The sequence below is a fragment of the Pristis pectinata genome, chromosome 11 (assembly GCF_009764475.1).
Source record: "Pristis pectinata isolate sPriPec2 chromosome 11, sPriPec2.1.pri, whole genome shotgun sequence".
In the NCBI taxonomy this organism is placed as follows: Eukaryota; Metazoa; Chordata; class Chondrichthyes; order Rhinopristiformes; family Pristidae; genus Pristis; species Pristis pectinata.
This window is the reverse complement of record NC_067415.1, coordinates 33,347,434-33,365,909: the sequence shown is the minus strand read 5'-3', so window position 1 is coordinate 33,365,909 and position 18,476 is coordinate 33,347,434. Positions and strand designations below refer to the sequence as shown.

The window sequence follows — 18,476 nt, the reverse complement described above, 5'->3', positions numbered from 1 at the left end:
GAGGCAATGCTCGAAAGGAAGATTGGCAAGCAGTTTAGTTCCAAGGTTTGATGTTGACTTTAGCGCTAGGATATAAAGAGTAGACGGGAGAGGGTACTGCATATACATTGCCATACAACGACGATGGCTCGCCGTTAGGGGTAATTACATGGAAAGGGTTACTAATGTCTGATGGGAGCAATAATTCTGTTCAAACCAGCCAACTCCACGGCCCGTAGAGACCGACCTTTCATCTCTTTGGCGGGATGCCGTTTGCTGAAGTGGACACATGCTGTGAAAGTGACCTCACATGGAAGAGTTTTGGGAAATGTTTCACTAACTGTTCTTTCTGGCCTGGAGCCGCTTCTGCATTCATGCAGCTCCGTGGATATTTTTGAAATCGCTAATTGCTGGCCTTATTAGAGTTAACTCAGGTTTCATTCACTTTATTCCTTTAGCGCAGCAGTGCACAGTGTATGGGCTGATTTTTCTTTTACAGTCGCGGTTTATTCCAAATAGAGGTGGTTGTTTGTATCTAATCCCATAACTTTTATGAAACCGAATGTAGACTATGAGGATGAAGAATTCCTAAAACGTGTGCTAAAAATGAGAACTTCCTTAAAAAAGAGAGAAGCAGTGCTAGAAATATTGCTGGTGAAAGAAGAGTGCAGGTGTGATGTGTTCCAGTGGGAGAACGTCAGGGCAATAGTGATTATAATTGGGTTCATTCAATTGCTCAAGAGGATGAAGAAACATGATAAGTGAAAACAGCCACTGGAAACAAAACTGGCCAGGAAAGCTGTAAATCAACAATTGGCAGATGTCAGAAATTGAATTAGTTAAGGTGCAAACCAAAAATATTCCCATAAGGAGAAAATTAAAATATCCAAAGCTGGAGCTCTCCACATGATAATGGGAAAAGTTAAAATAAAGCAGAGAAAGTTTAAGACAAGCACCAGATTCAGAATGAAAGTGAAACAGCAAAAATACAGAAACTTGTGGAAATTGATAAAAGTTTTAGAAGCGCACACTTTATGAGATAAAATAATCTGAAAGGGACACTTTCTTTTCATCAACATCCAAAAAAAAGACTATTATAGAACTGGAGGCCCAAATAATTAGATAAAAGTAGGGACAGAAGGTTTGATCAACTCACTGAAGAAACATTTTACAATACTCTTCACAAGAGAATAGAATTAATGATGTATTTAAAGGGAACTGGATGGAGTAGAGATATTGGATAAAATAAACCTAAATAAAAACAGCATGTTAAAAGATGATAGGTCACTCAGTTAGGATAAGAGCCTTCATAGATTGCTGAGGGAGGGTAGAATGGAAATAGAAGAAAACGACTAATCCTCCTCAGTGAAGGATTCATTTTTCAGCACCGAATAATAGAAAATTAATATTACTATGGACTAATCATTCATTATTAATATATTCATTATGATTACTGTCTCATGTCTTTTGCTCTTTCTTTCATATTTGTCATCACTGCTGCTCTCCTCACAAAAAAAACACTTGGTCCTTCCCTTCATGCAAACCTGCTCCCAAATGATCTTTAATATAAATAGAAAATGCTGGAAATACTCATCAGGTCAGACAGCATCTTGGGACAGAGAAACAGAATCAGCATTTCAGGTAGATGATCTCTCAGTACAAGTAAGAAGATTTAGAACTTGAACATGTTTTGTTTTCGAGTGAAGAAAAGTGAATACCAGAGAGACTATGTTACCTGCTGAGAGAGGATGGCAAATTATTTGCTCCAAGGAGATGTGAATAGAAGAAGATGAATTAAAACAGAAGGAAGAGAGAGAGAAAAAGGGAAAACATCTCTGGCCAGTTCTGATGGAAGGGCTTGTTATCTGAAATTGTTGAATTCAATGTTAAGTCCTGAGGACTATAATGTGCCTGGTCAGAAAATGCTGTTCCTCAAGCTTACATTGGACTTAATTGAAATAATCTAAAAGACCAAAGCTAGAAAGGTCCGAATGGGAGTGGGTTGGAGAGTTAAAAGGACAGACAACTGAAAGCTCAGGGTCACCTTTGTAGACTAAACAGACGTATTATGCAAAATAGTCAATCAACATGTACTTAGTCTTTCCAATACAGAGCACCTAACTCAATATACTAAACTGGAAAAGGTTTCCTTGGAGTCATATTTGGTCCCAAGTTGAGTTTCAGACCCACATCAGTATTGTTATTCAAATCGATTCATAATTTTTCCCATGTTGGTATTGTTTCATAACTCTATGCATAACTCAGTTCAATAGCTATAGAACCCCTTGTCCATGCCTTTTTTTACTCCTAGACTCGGCTATTCCAATGCACTTCTGGCTGCCTCCTTCTCTCTATATCTTGAGGTCATCCAAAAGGACTATCCATCTTGACTAGCTCCAAGTCCTATATCCTTGTATCTGCAGATCTACAGAGACTCCTGTGTGAGCATTGCCTCAACTTTAAAATTCCTAAATCCCTCCATGGTCTGACCTTTTTATATCTTTGTAATCTCCTCCAACCTTGTAAGCGTCCAAGATATCTGAGCTCCTCTACTTCTGTCTTCTTATTCTAAAATGTAATCATTTCACTAACAGTGGCTATATTGATTTCTTCAATACAAATCACCTTGTGAGCATTGAATGCATTACACTAGACTGGAAGAATTATACTTCCATTCCTCTTCTTGGTAACTTTTCTCAGTATTATATTTAGTCCCAAATTGAGTTTCAAATCCCTATCTTCACTATTAAGGCCCTAAGAAATGAAATTCCTCCCCTTAAACTTTTCTGCCTTTCTTTCCTCCATTAAGATACCCCTTAAAGACTACCTCTTTAATCAAGCTTTTGGTCATTTATCCTAATATCCCTTTATGTGGCTTACACAAATGTTGTTCATTGATCCACATCTGAAGCCCCATGAGACATTTTTGCTTTGTGAAATGAAATTATATAATTAAAAGTACTTATTGTTTTTACTGTTATGGTTGTAAATCCGTCCTCCATGAAGGATTGATGGTGTTCAATTTGTTGCTTTGGAGATGTTGCTTTACTTTTATAGATAACACCGTAAAGCAGGTTTCATTACTTGCTTCAATGCAGTATGAGAGAGAGAGATATGCCAAGGGACAACCAATAAAGTTTAACAAGCATCCAGGTGTAGTTATATAGCGCAAACGAAAGTCCATACCAAAGCACTTGAGGAAATATTAAAAAAAAGATGCCCAATGGCTTGGTTAAAGTAATGAATTTTAAGGAATTACGTAGAAAGACGGAGAGGTAGGAATGACAAATCGTTAAAATTGAATTCGGTGTGACTAGTTTGCTGAACTTGTGAAACGAATGACATCACAGTGGTCAGAAAAGCCTTGTGGATACTTACCTTTCTAGTTCGATCGGTAAACTACCTTCAGGCTGGCGGTTAATACAGGGATAACCCTACAGATGGGGCCCTTCTCCACACTACCTCACAGCCAGATATTGGGGTGCCTAAAAATACTTCCCCGCTGAAAATAAACCCATCTGAGTCACCAATAAAGGTATCCAGCTATTGCAAAAACTAGAACAGGTTATTGCTTTTCCCAAAGCCACCACGGGACTGTGCGCAAGTCCACGTCAAGAGCAGCTGGTTAATGAATGTGACATTAATGGCACAAAACTGAAGATGAATGGCTAGCCCCCCGGCGTTTAACAGCGCGTCCTCCATCGGAAATGCTGCCATGAATCGACATCGCGCATTTAAAGCGCCTCTATACACAGCATACTCGATATACGTAATCATCAACATTAAACAACGAGGTCAAAATTAATAATATGTGACGTACAGTTGGTTTTGCATTTGGATGCCTTTAATATAGGTCATAGCGTCAAGATTACATTAGTTAGTTTTATAAGTTATTTAGTGCTGATCTTGAGTTAAGATTGTAATCGCGTGATAATATTCCGTTACTATCCGGAGAGGGGTGGGGGTGGCGCCTGGCTTTAATTCCCAAATGAAACGTGTGGTATTAATAGAAGACCGACAAGCAACCGGTGATTAGTAACAAAACAATGAAAATGATCTCGATTGTAAAACAAAAACCTGGATACTTCACAACGTAAATGCTCCAAGTGAGAAAAGACACCGGGCTTCCAAGGCCTGAATTCTTAGGCAGGTCATCTGATAAGGCTATAAGAGAACATTTGGGACTAATTCGGGTAATTCCGCGCTGATCCTATCTCAGTACTTTGATAAAAATTATTCATTATATTTTCTGTCTATTGAGACGTATCAACAGTTGGATATCCACCGCAAATGAATGATATCTTAATGCAGTTCATTGAATTGCATGCTGCTGTCAGCTGTATTTACTTTGAGCTCCTGTGACTCCCATATTGCAAATTCCTTTCCACTTTCAGCCATGTGGAATGAATACTGATGGAGGAGATGGTTTCTCAAGGAAAAGCAGCAGCAGGCACGTCCGTGGCTCCACTGCACAAGAGGGGAAGGAAAAGATTGGGAGGAGGAAGAAAGGGCATTTCCTCCCCTTTCTGCGGCCGCAAATGAGTATGTTGTCTCTCTGGTGCTAGGGTCAAGATGTCTCCGCGCAGTTCTCAAGACACATTCAGCAAAAACCACAGGAGCAAAAAAGGGCCAGAACCCACACATGAATAGGTAAATTTAAGGACCTCAAAGTTATTAATCTCTGGAATACTCCCAATGCTATGTGCTAGCAAGAATAGAAATAGAATCGTTCATCAGATGAATACCAAAGATGCTATGGTGGTGGGGGTGGTGGTGCTTGGTGTGTGGTTGGTAGGGGAATTCAAATTCTTGGGCCAATTCTGGGGGGGAGGGGGAGTGGAACCAGAATAATCTGGACAGGTTACAACAATGTCTGAGGGGTGGGGGCGATGTTCACTGTTGCTAAACAGGAGGATTTAAACTAGAATTGCAGGGGGAGAGGAACTTGGGAAGGCAGAGGAAGGGGAACAAATGAAAGACGGACAAGAAAGATGCAAAAGTGGCAGGCAGAGAAAACAAGGGCAAGAGACAAATCAGGTCATACTGCAAAGAAAATGTTAAAAAGGCAAGGCTAACACACTGTGCTTTAATGGGTGGAGAATTCAGAATGGTGTAAATGAATTAATAGTGAAAAAATATATAAAAGGTTATAAGCTAAAAAAAAACAAGCTGCTGGCAAAACTCAGTGGTTCCATGTCGATTCTCCATTTCCCTTCTACAAATGCTGCCTGACCCACTGAGTTCCTCCAGTAGCTAGTTTTTTGCTCTAGATTCCAGCATCTGCAGTCTCTTGTGTCTCCATAAAAATGTTATAATATTGTTGGTATTAGGGAGGCATGGCATGGCTGCATAGTAGCTGACTGAACATCCAGGAATGTTCTATATTTAGGAAGGTCAGGCAAAGGGTAAAGGGGGTGGGAGTGTTTTTAGTTAAGGAGGAAATCAATGAAATAATGAAAATGGAAATTGGCTCAGAAAATTATGATGTGGGATACCTATGGTTGGAGTGAAGAAACATCAAGGGGTGGAAAATGTTGGTAAGTGATGTAGGGGGTGGAATTAAACAGGAAATTGGAGATGCATCCAGTAAGGGTACTATTGTAATCATGGAAGACTTTAATCTACATATAGATTGGTCAAGCCAATTTAGCAATAATACTGTGGAGGATGAATTCCTGGAGTCTATGTGTGAAGATTCAGGAAAGAGGGCTCCAGCATGGCTTACAGGGGAAAAGGCAGAACAATTAAACACATACTTCAGTTCTGTCTTCACAAAGGAGACAAAAATAATCTCTCAGATATGTTAGGGAACCAAGGGTAGAAGTAAAGAGAGATCAAGGGACTGAAGTAAATCAGTACTAGTATAGAAATTGTGCTAGGTAAACTATTGGGGCTAAAGGCTGAGAAATTCTTAGGGCCTGATGATCTAAATCCTAGAGTACAAAGGAAAGTGTCCCTGGATGCATTGGTGGTCATCTTCCAAAATTCTTGAGACAGCCGTTCCTACAGATTTAAGGGTGGCAAAAGTCACACCACTACTTATAAATGGAGGAAGAGAAAAAAAAAGACAAGGAATTACAAACTGATCAACCTAATGTCAACTGTGAGGAAATGCTAAAATCTGTCATAAAACATTTGGAAAGCAATAAGTCTTGAACAGAGTCAGCATGGCTTTATGAAAGGAAAATCATGTTTCACAAATCTACTGGAGTTTTTTGGAGGACATAAGTTGTAGAATAAATAAGAGTGAACTGGCAGATGTGATGTATCTGGACTTTCAGAAGGCTTTTGATAAGGTTCCTGTCAGAGGTCAGTGTGCATGATTAACTGGCATAGATTCAGAAATGGTTGGTCTTCATTGCAATAGGATTTGAGTATAAGAACAATGATGTCTTGCTGGACCTTTGATGGACCCCATCTGGAGTTTTGTATGTGGTTGGTCTCCATATTCAAAGTTGGATGTTCTTGCCATAGAAGGAGTGTAACAAAGTTTTGCTAGACTGATTCAATGGCAAGACTGACGTATGAGGAAAAATCATGTCAGTTAGGCCCATAGTCACTGGAATATGGAAGAATGAGAGGGGATCTCACATAAACCTATAAAATTTAACAGGATTAGGCATATTAGATAAAAGGAGTGTGTTTCCAATGGCTGTAGAGTTCAGAACCAAGGGTCACAGCCTCAGGTTGTGGAGTCTGCTATTCAGAACCCAGATCAACAGAAATTTCTTCACCAATGGGAGGAGAACCTTAGAAGATGGTGGTGGCAAATTCATTAAATATATTCAAGAAAGTGGTAGATACTTTTTAATAAGAAGATCAAGGGATATGGGGAGAAGCCAGGAACATGGTACTGAAGTGGATGAATGGTGGAGCTGGCCTGACTCCTCCTATTTTCTATGTTTCTATGAATAGTATTTAGTGACACATTTTTGGCTTTGAATACATAGGTTATATTTAGCTATTTGTATATATTCTGAGAATCTACTTTATCAGTGATTTAACATTTGGCAACATGCCATCCTTGACTTCATCATAAAACCCTTGCCTCTGAGACTAAGAAGTTTGTGAGTCCAAATTCCACCCAGAGACCTCACCACACATATAATCACATTAAGGGAAAAAGCAATAATAATTGCCTTCAGTTTGGTGGAAGGGCTAACACAGGACAGTTTGCAATCTATCAGCCATTGTGTACCAGATGTCAAAATGCAATATTACATATCAGGTTTACTCATGGGCACATGCTAACTCGTTATGTTAGGTCACGCCTGCCCTCTTGCATTGCTTGCACATGTCAGTGTAAGCCAAATCCCTTCTCTGTATTCATTTTCCTTTTATTGCTACAAATCCACCTCATAATTCTATTTTATATATAACCATAGAGCTTTAGCAAATTACCCTTTGTACTATTTAACACTACGCTGATTTTCAATACTTGCTCTGTGCCTACAACTTATTCACTATCGTACCACATTCTTGGAGGATATTTTCAGTGCTACGACCCAGGACCAATCGCTTTGAATCAGCTGAATATTCACTTCATCCTTCAGCACTTCTACAACATATCCTCTTTCTTCTTATTTTTACACATCCAACTCCCTATCATCAAGTCTGAGTTTGTGTTAGAATAAATAAGATATTGTAACTTGGTTGGCGAGGTCTGTACATGCGCAATTAATGGAGGTGCCAGTCTATTCTTCGTCTTAGTCACTTTTTATTAGAGCAAACCTAGGAGTCAATTAAGATTTATACATTTAGGAAGGTGGACTCTTATTTGACTAAGCAATGAGAGGAGCTCATATAATTCAGGCGAATGCAAACTATAACAACACATTAAAATAGAAAATGCTGGAAATAATCAGCAGATTAGACGGCATATATTGAGAGAGATGCAGTTATCATTTCAGACAAATGGCCTTTCTTTTACACAAGATATATTCCTCTCTCCGCAAATGTTGCCTGAACTGGTGACCATTTCTAGAATTTTATTATCTCCGATTTCCAACATCCACAGTATTTTGCTTTTGTTGCTGTAATACCTTATTGTTCTGTAGTGCATTACCAAATTGTTCCTGGCAGTTCTACAACTTGACAATCTCCCACCACTTTCCTACTGTCTGTCGAATTGTTAAAGAGCTTTCTCCCTTGAGCTTAAAGGCCTGATGATTCATCCCCTGCACAACTTCTTTACACAGTTACAGCCTAGTTATCCTCTAGAGGAATATAAATTGAGAATGGCAACATTTCCAACATGCATTGAATCAACATTTAATTTCAGACTGGCACCAATGGGTGACTTATTTACTGTATATCTTCACTACAATCTTCATATCTTCTCAATTTCTTCAACCTATCCAATATCTCATTAAATGGGATGACGCACAATGGAATGGTGTAGGAATGTGCATTGTCCAAGATGAAAGGTGCTTTGTGAATGAAAATCAAAAAGCTGCAGATCCCAGAATTAAAAAAAAAGACAAAAATAGTGGTAACACTCCACAGATCCGGTAGCATCTGACATGCAGATAAGACACAAGGTATACCTCTAAAAGAGCAAGGCCAGAATTGCCCAGGTGATCACAATGTCTATTGTATCATCTAGTTAATAGATCAATGAGGGCAGTTAGGGAGAGAGAGAAAACAAACAAAAAGAGATGTTACTGTTGTAAATTTAGGTCAGAACTGTTGCAGAAAACTGAAACCAAAAGGAGAATGCCGGAAATGCCTGTGGAGAGAGAAAAAGATCTATTATTACGCCCCAGTGTTCTCGTCTCTTACTGCTCTCAATAACCTAGGGTATATCCCATCAGGCCCTGGGGACTTATCAATCTTAAAGTTCTTCAAGAGACCCAACAGTACCTCTTTCTTTATCTCAAAATGCCCTAACATATTGTCATGCTCCACACTGATCTCACTATCCTCCACGTCCTTCTCCTTGGTGAATACTGATATAAATCACTCATTTAGGACATCCTTTGCACATGTTCCCTCCTTTATCCTTAAGTGGTCCTACTTATCCTCCTGCTCTTGATGTATATATATTTGAAATTTCATTTACAGAATTTGATTTTCACTGGCAAGACCACAATTTATTGTTTATTCACTTGAGAGGGTGGCGGTGAACTGTCTTCTTGAACAACTGCAGTGCTTGAAGTAGAGGTATGCCTGCAGTGGTACTGGGTACACAATTCCAGTACCTGGATCCAGTAAGAGTGAGTAAGTAGAAAGATGTGTGACTTGAAGAGGAATTTGTAACTGGTCGTGTTCCCTTTTGCCCTCTGTTCTTGACCTCATAAATGGTTGAGATGATGCATTTTGGAAGCAATATCAAAGAAGCCTCAATTCATTCTTGCACTGCATTTTGTACTTGGCACACATACAGCTAGTGTACATCAGGGGCAGAGAAAATAAATCTTTAGGGTGGAGGATTGGATACCAATCAACTGGGGTACTTTTTTCCTGGATAGTGTTAGACCCTTAGAGTATTTTTGAAACTGCATGCATCCATTCAACTGAGGAGTATTCTGTCAACTCCTTGTAGATGGAGGAAAGCATTTGGGAAGTTAGGAACTGAGTTACTCCCCACAGGATGCCCAGCTTCTCCTTTGTTCTTGTAATGAAATTATTTATGACGAGGTCCCACATGGTGGGCTGGTCTGGAAGATTAGGTCCCATGGAATCCAGTTAGGTTGTCAATCCATGGAGAGCTAGTTAGGTGGATTCAAAATTGGCTCGGAGGCAAGAAGAAGAGGGTGGTGATTGAAAGTTGTTTCTCGAATGAAGGCTGGTGACTGGTGGTGTGCCGCAGGGGTCAGTGTTGGGACTCTTGTTATTCATTATTTATATAAATGACTTGGATCCAAATGCACAAGGTTTAATAAATAAGTTTGCAGATGACATGAAATTAGGAGGTGTTGTTGATTGTGAAGAAGGTTATTGTAGACTACACAGGGATTTTGATCAGTTAGGGAAGTGGGCCGAGGAGTGGCAAATGGATTTCAATACAGAAAAGACATGAGGTGATGTTTTTTGGAAAGTCAAACCAGCGTAGGACTTGTACTATAAATGGTAGGGCACTAAGGAGTGTAAGAGTGTAATGGAACAGAGGGTCTTTGGAGTACAAATGCATAGTTTGTTGAAAGCAGTGTCACAGGTAGACAGATTGGTGAAAAAGGCATTTAGCACGCTGGCCTTCATCAGTTAGGGCAATGAGTTGGGACATTATGTTGCAGTTGTATAAGTCATTGGTGAGGCTGCACTCTGAGTACTGTGTACAGTTTTGGTCACCCTGTTAAAAAGAAAGACATGGTTAAACTGGAAAGAATGCAGAAAAGTTTACGAGGATGTTGCCAGGACTAGAGGGCCTGAGTTATAGGGACAGATTGGCCAGGCTAAGTCTTCATTCCTTGGAACGTAGGAGAATGAGGGGTGACCTTATACAAGTGTTTAAAATTATGAGAGACATAGCTGAGGTGGACGGTAACAGTCTTTTTCCCAGGGTAGGGGAGTCCAAAGCTAGGGGTTATAGATTTAGGGTGAGAGGAGAAAGATTTAAAAGGGACTTCGGGGCAACATTTTCACTCAGAGGGTGGTGAGTACATGGAACGAGCTGCCAGAGGGAGTGGTTGTGGCAGGTACAACAGCATCATTTAAGAAGCACTTGGATAGGTACATGGAGGGGTGGGGCTTGGAGCGATATGGGCTGAGTGCAGGAAATTGGGACTAGCTGGGTGGACACTGTGGTCGGCATGGACTGGTTGGGCTGAAGGGCCTGTATCTGTGCTGTATTGATCTATGATTCATGTAACTAGTGGAGTTAAGTACGTCTGGTCAGTGGTGGCCATCAAATGTTGATGGTAGGTGAAAAATTGACAATGGTAATGTCATGTGGAAGTAATTAGGATCTCTTGTTGGAGATGGTCATAGCCTGGTGATGCTGATGGCCAACACATGTTAAAATGTCCAGCTCTTGCTACGTACACCTCATTATTTGAGGTGTTGTTTGTAGATCTTGGCATCATACAATCATAAGTAAATAACCCAATTATGACAGAGCTAATGTCACTGATGAAGCAGAAAATGGTTGGGCCTGGAAAATCATCATGCTGAACTTCTGCAAAGAAGTCCTAGGATTGAGAAGATGATTTACCTTCAACAATCGCAACTATTTTTCCTTATGCAAGGCATGGTTCCAGTCAGCAGAGAGTTTAACCCTTGGATCTCATTAGCTTCAGTTTTATTAAGGTTTCTTGATGCCACATTCAGTTTAATTCTTCGTCTATTGTCAAGAGCAGTCATTTTTGCCTTGCTTCTAGGATTCAGCTCTTCTCTGTTTACTTCAAAGCTACAATGATGTCTGGAGCCGAGTATCCCTGCCATTAATGGTGAGTAAATCAACAACATCATTCATTACTTTGTTGATGATGAGGTGGTTTTGGTCCCGAATGGATTTGTCCTTTTTGTAGAGAGGTTGGTCAGTTAATTGGCCACTGTTAGTGTATAAGTGAGTGGTAAAATCTGGGGGGAATTTTTGGGAATATGGGTAGAAAAAATAGGATTAGCATAAGTAGGTGCTTGGTGTTCAGTGTGGAATCAGTGACTGTTGGGGGGAGGGGGGTGCTGGGATAGAGGGCCCCATCTAAGTATGACTCTATGTCCTACATTAGCAGTTTTCTACATTTGTCTGCTAAATGCTCATATTGTAGCTGAAAAGAACGAGTATGAGAGGCTCATTCTGGACTTCAGTTCTTCAACATTGTAGCCATTTTATTGGGTCTCTTAGCCTTTACTGTATCCAGTGTTTTCAACAATTTCTCCATATTGATGATCATGAGGACTCTTCTCTCAATCCTGGTGTTGCACATCACACATCCTCTGTCTTGCTTCTTTGAATTTAAGCACAAGTGGCCTTTAAAGTAACCTTCCTACCAAAACAATATTTAATTGTTCTTATTGTGGGAAGCTAATGAGAAGCAGGAATACAACTACAAACACAACAAAGTACGTGTGGTGATGGTTGCTCTGGCTGCCTAAATCTTTGTCTGCTTCTAGATAGCCCTGGAGTGCTCAGTGTCTCACAATACACTTAAGGCATCTGTGACCAGTGGGCATGATAGTGCCTGTTGCTATGCCATTGCAGAAATAATATTTAAAATGCTTCCTTTATCATTTTTAATAATGTTATCTTAAATGCCTACCTCCTAAAGTAAAAAGCATTTTTGTTGGATGCATCTACTATCAGGTGGCTCTTTAATGCTTTCAATTAAAAGAGCAGGGAATGCATCAAGTTATTAGCAACATCCTGTGGACAGGTGAAGTTCCTATCCAACATGAATATAATAAAATACTCCAATAATCCACTATCCGACTATTGGGAAATGCTGATGGTTCAGCATCTGGCTCACCAGATGATTCTCGCCGGGCTCACTTTCCACTCTCTGGGGCCCCTGTTCTCATGCTTCGTTCCCATTCCCTGGGACCCCGGTTCCCGTCCTCTCTTTTCACTCACCTGGGTTTCAATAAGATTACTCTTCATCCTTCTAAACATCAATAACAATGTTTCCTCTTAAGACAACCACTTTATCCCAATAATCAACTTAATGAGCCTTCCCTGATCTGCCCCCAGTGCAATTATGACCCCCCCCCTTAAATAAAGAGACCAAAACTGTACGCTGAATTCCAAGTGTGGTCTCACTGACACCCTGTGCAGCTGTAGCAAGTTTCCTACTTTTATATTCCACCTCCCTTGCAATGAAGGTCATTGTTCCATTTGCCTTAGTTATTTGCTGTATTCACATTGCTGACTTTGAGTTTCATGTGTGAGGACTCCCAGATTCTTCTGTACAGCAATATTCTGTAGTTTAGGTTTTGATTTTTCTATTATTCCCAGCAAACTCACGTTTTCCACATTACTACGGCTGTAATTTTCCCCCCACTCACTTAAGCTATCTCTTTTTTTTTAGGAAATTCTGTGTGTTTTCCTTGCAACTTTCTTTCTCACCTATCTATGTATTATCATCAACTTTGGCTACCTTATATTCAGTCCCTTCATCTAAGTCATCAGTATAGGCTGTAAATATCTGAGGACACAGCATGGATCCCTGTTACACCCCATTAAGTTGCAGGATGCCAACCTAAAAACATCCTTTTTAACCCCAACTTTCTCTTTTCTGTTAGATAGCCGACCTTTTATCCACACCAATAAACTTACCCCAATACCATGAGCTATTTCCTTGTGCATTAATGTGACATCATCAAATGATGTTTGGAAATCCAATTACATCTACTATCAGGTGGCAGAATGGAAAATGTATTATCATTGTATATTTTAGATAATATTGGAATAAATCAATTGTTAATTTAAAAATAAATGGATAGTAAAGTTAAAAAGATAAATTATTGAGAAATACAAGTTTAAGAAATTGAAATTTATTAATAAAGAACAGTAGCAAACATTTTTGAAAGAAATACAAATGAATTAATTTATATTGATTTGTAATTGCAAGTAATATTTTTGGATAACATTTATGGATGCTTGATACAAATGTACAGATCAGATCTAATTAAAAGGTAGAATTTTCCATGGGTGCCAGCTTGCATGCTAGAAGGAGGTTATCTTTATTGTTGGCGATGAGGTAGATTGGAGCATCAGTGCAAGTTTTGTTCGCTATGGAGTTTGGATTGAGTAATGGCAAGGAATGAAATGTTTAGAGATGGGTTATGTAGTAAGTAAAAGTGGCAAGCTGTTGTTAAGGGAGATACTTTTTCTGATTTACAAAAGCCAGTCAAATGTTAGAAGACAGACTAAAAATTCGACAGGCACAGTAATTGGTGATTAGAGTGCAGGGAAAGAAGTTGATGGAATAGAGTACACACAGAAAAGGCAGATTAGGATAGAGAAATTGCCAAAGGGAAATTTATGGGGCAAGATTCAGTACAATTAAAAATTAATGTGGGAGACAGGTCTCGCTGTTTGAGATGATAAGTCTGAAGGTTGAATTAATGGACATAAAGATCCAGTTTCTTCATTTTGACCTCCCAAATGAGTATTAATGGCAAGCAAACTTGTTTTAATCAACTGTTGATTAATATTTAAAAGCTTCTCTCGATTGTTTTTTTAAGAGGGGAACATACTAATGATATATTGCAAATGCCCAAAGGGTCTTCCACCTGAAAAGTCAGCAGTTCTCCTTCTACAGATGATGCTTGATCTGCGAAGTGTTTCCAACATTTTCTGCTTTTAGCCCAAATGTAACTTCGTTCCTCGTGTCCAGTATTACTCAGGTGATAATACCTTCAGTTTGCCTTGAACCCGGTACTCACGGTTTGGCCGGTTTTATTTTTGGTTGTCGAGGTGAGCTCGTCGCGGGATTCCCGCTGCAGAGTCCGCCGCGCGGGCCCGGTAGCGTGCACGAGAGTCCGCAGTGCGGGCCTGGCGCGCGTGTGTGCGACTGCGGCGAGGAACCCGCGCGCCCCGGGTGCTCGCAGGCGCGCGCGCTGCCTGCCTGCCTGCCGTCCGCGAAGGCGCTGCTGCTGAGGATGAGGCGCAGAGAGTGAAACAGCAGATAGTCATCATCCTCCTTCGCCGGCTCTTAAGACCAGCACCATGTGGCTCGTCATGGCCGTGTTGTCGGTGCTGCCGTTCGCCTTTTTCGACTTGTGGTATTTCATGCGCGGGGCGGTGGTTTTACTGGTCGCTTCTTTCGACACCCCGGTCAAGGATATTCTGAGGGAACAAACAGTCCGGGGTAAGGAAGATCGTTCATGAGGCGCTGATAGGCTCATTGCAGCGGGTGCAGAAGCTTGGCCTCGGCTCACTTTCATTCATTTGAGATCGCCAGGAAGCTACGGCCTCCTCGAAGCCCGATGACCCAGTTAACCTATTGCTTTCTTTCTGCTGTGCAAACTGAGGTGGTTTCCCCGCCCGGCCGTGGCCATTTACTGCCGGTTCTCTGTGATGCCAGTCGTATCGCGATGACTGGCAGCCCGGCAGGGCAGGGCAGGGCAGGGCAGGGCAACATCAATGATTGAAACCGTTCCATGTTTGGGAATTGAGACTGAGGCAGATTCTCCCAGAGGTTTTGTTTTAGTTAATTTATTTTTCAGGAACTTGGCATTGCTGGTAAGGCCAATATTTATTGTCCATCCTCATTTGCCATTAAGAAGGTGATGGTGAGCTCCCATCTTGAACTGTTGCAGTCCTTTAGGTGAAGCTCTTCATACAGTGCTATTACTTAGGGAGTTTCAGGATTTGTACCTGGTGATGATAAAGGACTGGCGATGTGTTTCCAAAATCGAGATGATGGAAGACTTAGAGGGGAATATGTGAGTGTTGGTGTTACTTGCTGCCCTCGTTCTTCTTAATAGAAGTTGGGTTGGAAGGTGCCTTTAGAGTAGCCTAGTGCATAACACCCGTGTGTTTTGTACGCAGTTCGGATTGAACCTATTAATGCTTAGGTGGTGAATTAGGTACCAATAAAGTGGGCTGCTTTATTCTGGATGCTATCAAGTTTCTTCAGTTACTGGAGTTACACTGATACAAACAAGTCAAGAGTATCATGTTCCTTGTATTTGGCTTCCACCATGTGCCATCTCAGTGGTGGAAAGACTTGGGGGTGGGGGGTATCAGCAGATGAGTCACTCACCACAGGATAACCATCTTCTGGCCTATTTTTGTAGCCATGGTATTTACTGTATCTCAGTAAATGTGACAGTAAACCAATTACCAATTATCTTGCTGTTCCAATTGAGTTTCTGGTCAAAAGTGACCCCAGGATGTTGACAATGGGGAACTCAGCAATGGGAATGCCCTTGAATGTCTATGATAAATGGGCCTTAGGCATCAGGCTGAACGTAACCAGGGTCAACCAGCTAAAAGACACATGGCCCTGGCTGTGCTGTTTCTGCCACTGTAGAAAAACATTCTCATTCTCTACTGCCTAATACTGAACAATTGGAGATGTTTCCATTCTATTTTGTTTTACAGCTCCATGTCTACATGCCTTTTTGTCTTTAAATAGATAAGATTAGTTTATAGTTGAGTTCATTTAGATCTCTCTTTAAAATTGTATGGGCAACTGCAATGTATACAATTTAAAAAAAAGAACAGTGGCCTTCATTAATACAATTTGTTTTTCATCAAGGATTAGGAGAAAGACGGGTTGTTTTTCTTTAAATATTAATTATGCTTAATAGCTCCAGGAACCCAGGTTTAATCCTGACCTCGGGTGCAGTCTAGTGTAGAGTTTGCATGTTGTCTCTGTGACCATGTGGATTTCTGTTGGGTGTTCCAGTTTCCAAACCACGTGCTGGTAGGTTAATTGCCTACTGCAACTTACCCTGTCACGTAGGTAAATGGCAAAAGAATCGAGGAGAGTTGATGTAGGAGAGAATAAATTGTATGGCTGCAGGGAATAGGATTGCTCTGTTGGAAGCTGGTATGGGTTCAATGGCCCAAATGGCCTCCTATGTTGTAGAAATATATTAGAGATCATAAGAACATATTAAGGAATGTTTGAGAGGAAAACAGTAGTATCTCAATATTCATACATTCCCTTACATGCTACTTCCTGATGACTGCTTGTGTTGCTGTTTGATTTTTATGTTGTATAGCAAAATAGCAGAAATTAAGAATACAATAAATCTCTGTTGATCTGGCTTGCTCAGGACTTTAGTGCCAGACTAGCAGGTTTTCTGGACTATTGGATATTGTTCCAATTAATACTTCAACACAATTTTAATTTACTTTGTTTTTAGATGTTGCACACAAGTATAATCAATTTTCCAGTGAACCTGGTAAGTTTAAATGGAGCACTAAGAACAACCTGGTGAGTTTCAAAGGAGTGCAGAGCCAATTGGCCCCAGAATCAGTACCCAGTAAACCAGATGTTGAGCCATCAGAATTTCCAAACAATCGATAATGGATTATCAGAGTATTACTGTACTTGGAATGCCCCATTTTCTTCCTTTGCACAGTACTTGAGACTTGCCTACAACAATTTCATCAGTCTGATTATTGAAGATGTTGTCTGTTTTTCTCAAAACCTCGAGCTGACTCTTCACCTTCAGGTCCTCTTTTTGAGTCCAATTCTTCTGTGAATCTAACCAGTTTGCAAAGCAATTCTGAATTTGGTATTAATTTAATTTGCACAGAAAAGTGCAAATTTCTGAGGCACTCCAGTACTTACTCCTTACCTGATGTAATTTCTCTAGCTGCTCAACTTTAATTTTCTTTTGACAATTTCTGAAGTGAACTGGAATGTATGCAGCAATGCATCATGAAGGCCCACAAAAGTCAATTCAAAAGTCCTACAGGTTGTCCAGCTGTGCACAGAACTGATTCTAAAGCAGGTATTTTGATCTCTTTTATGTCTTCAATTGTTTGAAGTAGTGTATTTCCCCAGTTAATTATTTGCATCTTGAATTGTTTATGCAGATTCTGTTAAGTAAATCTGACTAATTTTAGCCTCTATGTATATTTTTCTGCTCTTCCTTCCCACTTTCTTATTCTTCCCCTCTCTGTTTGTCCAACCCTTGGACTCAAGAATGACTTTTGTCCACTCCAGTTCTATGGGTTCTGAAGTGGCTGATAATGCCAGTGTGGGGCAGGAGGTATTTGATGGGGTGGGCAGTTTGGGAGGTGATGTGTTCCTCCTGTCATTTATTTTGGGCTTCTGCATGCTCCTGGTGAATGGACTCCAGGTTCTCTACACCATCCCAATGTTGCCTCTCCATTTTGAGCAATCATTGGCCGGGGTTCCCACAAATTTGTGGAGAGATTAAACTTTCCTGAGAAAGCATTGAGAACATGCTTGAATTGTTTCCCCTTTCCATCTGGTAAATGATAGCCATCAAAAAGAGTTTTAGTTGGTTGTAGTATCAAATGACATAAAAAGGACCTATAGTCAATATTACACTTGAATGATGAACTTGCATATTGGACCAAACATTGCAAATTTGGGTGAGCTGATAACAATGGATGTATGCACAAGTAATGTGTTGTTAAACCTACTAGGTTTTGATTTACAGTCCATTTTGAGTCAACAGCTTGTAACTGGAGTGCCTTTTGAGGAAATAGATATGCCTCCATACTCTTATTGAAATAGATTGGGCTAAGACCTTTTTGCCCTTCCCATAAGTAGCCTCTTGGTAGAGTCATAAGAATATTTACTACTCAAGTTTCCAGGCATGTACATATGGATTTTCAGAGACATTCAATACAGTCTCATAATTGGGATCTGATTTTTTTTAAAAACAAAAGGCAAAAAGTAGAGAAACAAATTTTCCTATCCTAGACAGTTACTGTAAAGCAAGAAAACAACGTATTTAAGTTAATTAGGTACAACTCAATAAATGGATGTATGCCAGAGTCGATGTTGGTTCTCTTTTGTTCCCAATACATAAATGACTTGAGATTTGTCTTTGGAAGTATAATCTCATGGTGCCTCGCTTTGCTGATTTATTGGCAATCTGTGTCTTTGAGCACTTATTCAATG

At 40.2% G+C, this 18,476-nt stretch overlaps 1 protein-coding gene across 1 annotated transcript in view; it reads left to right on the top strand.

Annotated features, from left to right (window-relative positions):
* The first annotated feature begins 14,440 nt into the window (after positions 1–14,440).
* Positions 14,441–18,476, top strand: part of LOC127575898 (protein THEM6-like) — a 32,313-nt gene continuing 28,277 nt past the window's right edge. Inside the window, exon 1 of the mRNA XM_052026114.1 lies at positions 14,441–14,729. Within this exon, the coding sequence (XP_051882074.1) occupies positions 14,588–14,729 (142 nt within the window). The 5' untranslated portion in view covers positions 14,441–14,587. The remainder of the gene's footprint in view (positions 14,730–18,476) is intronic.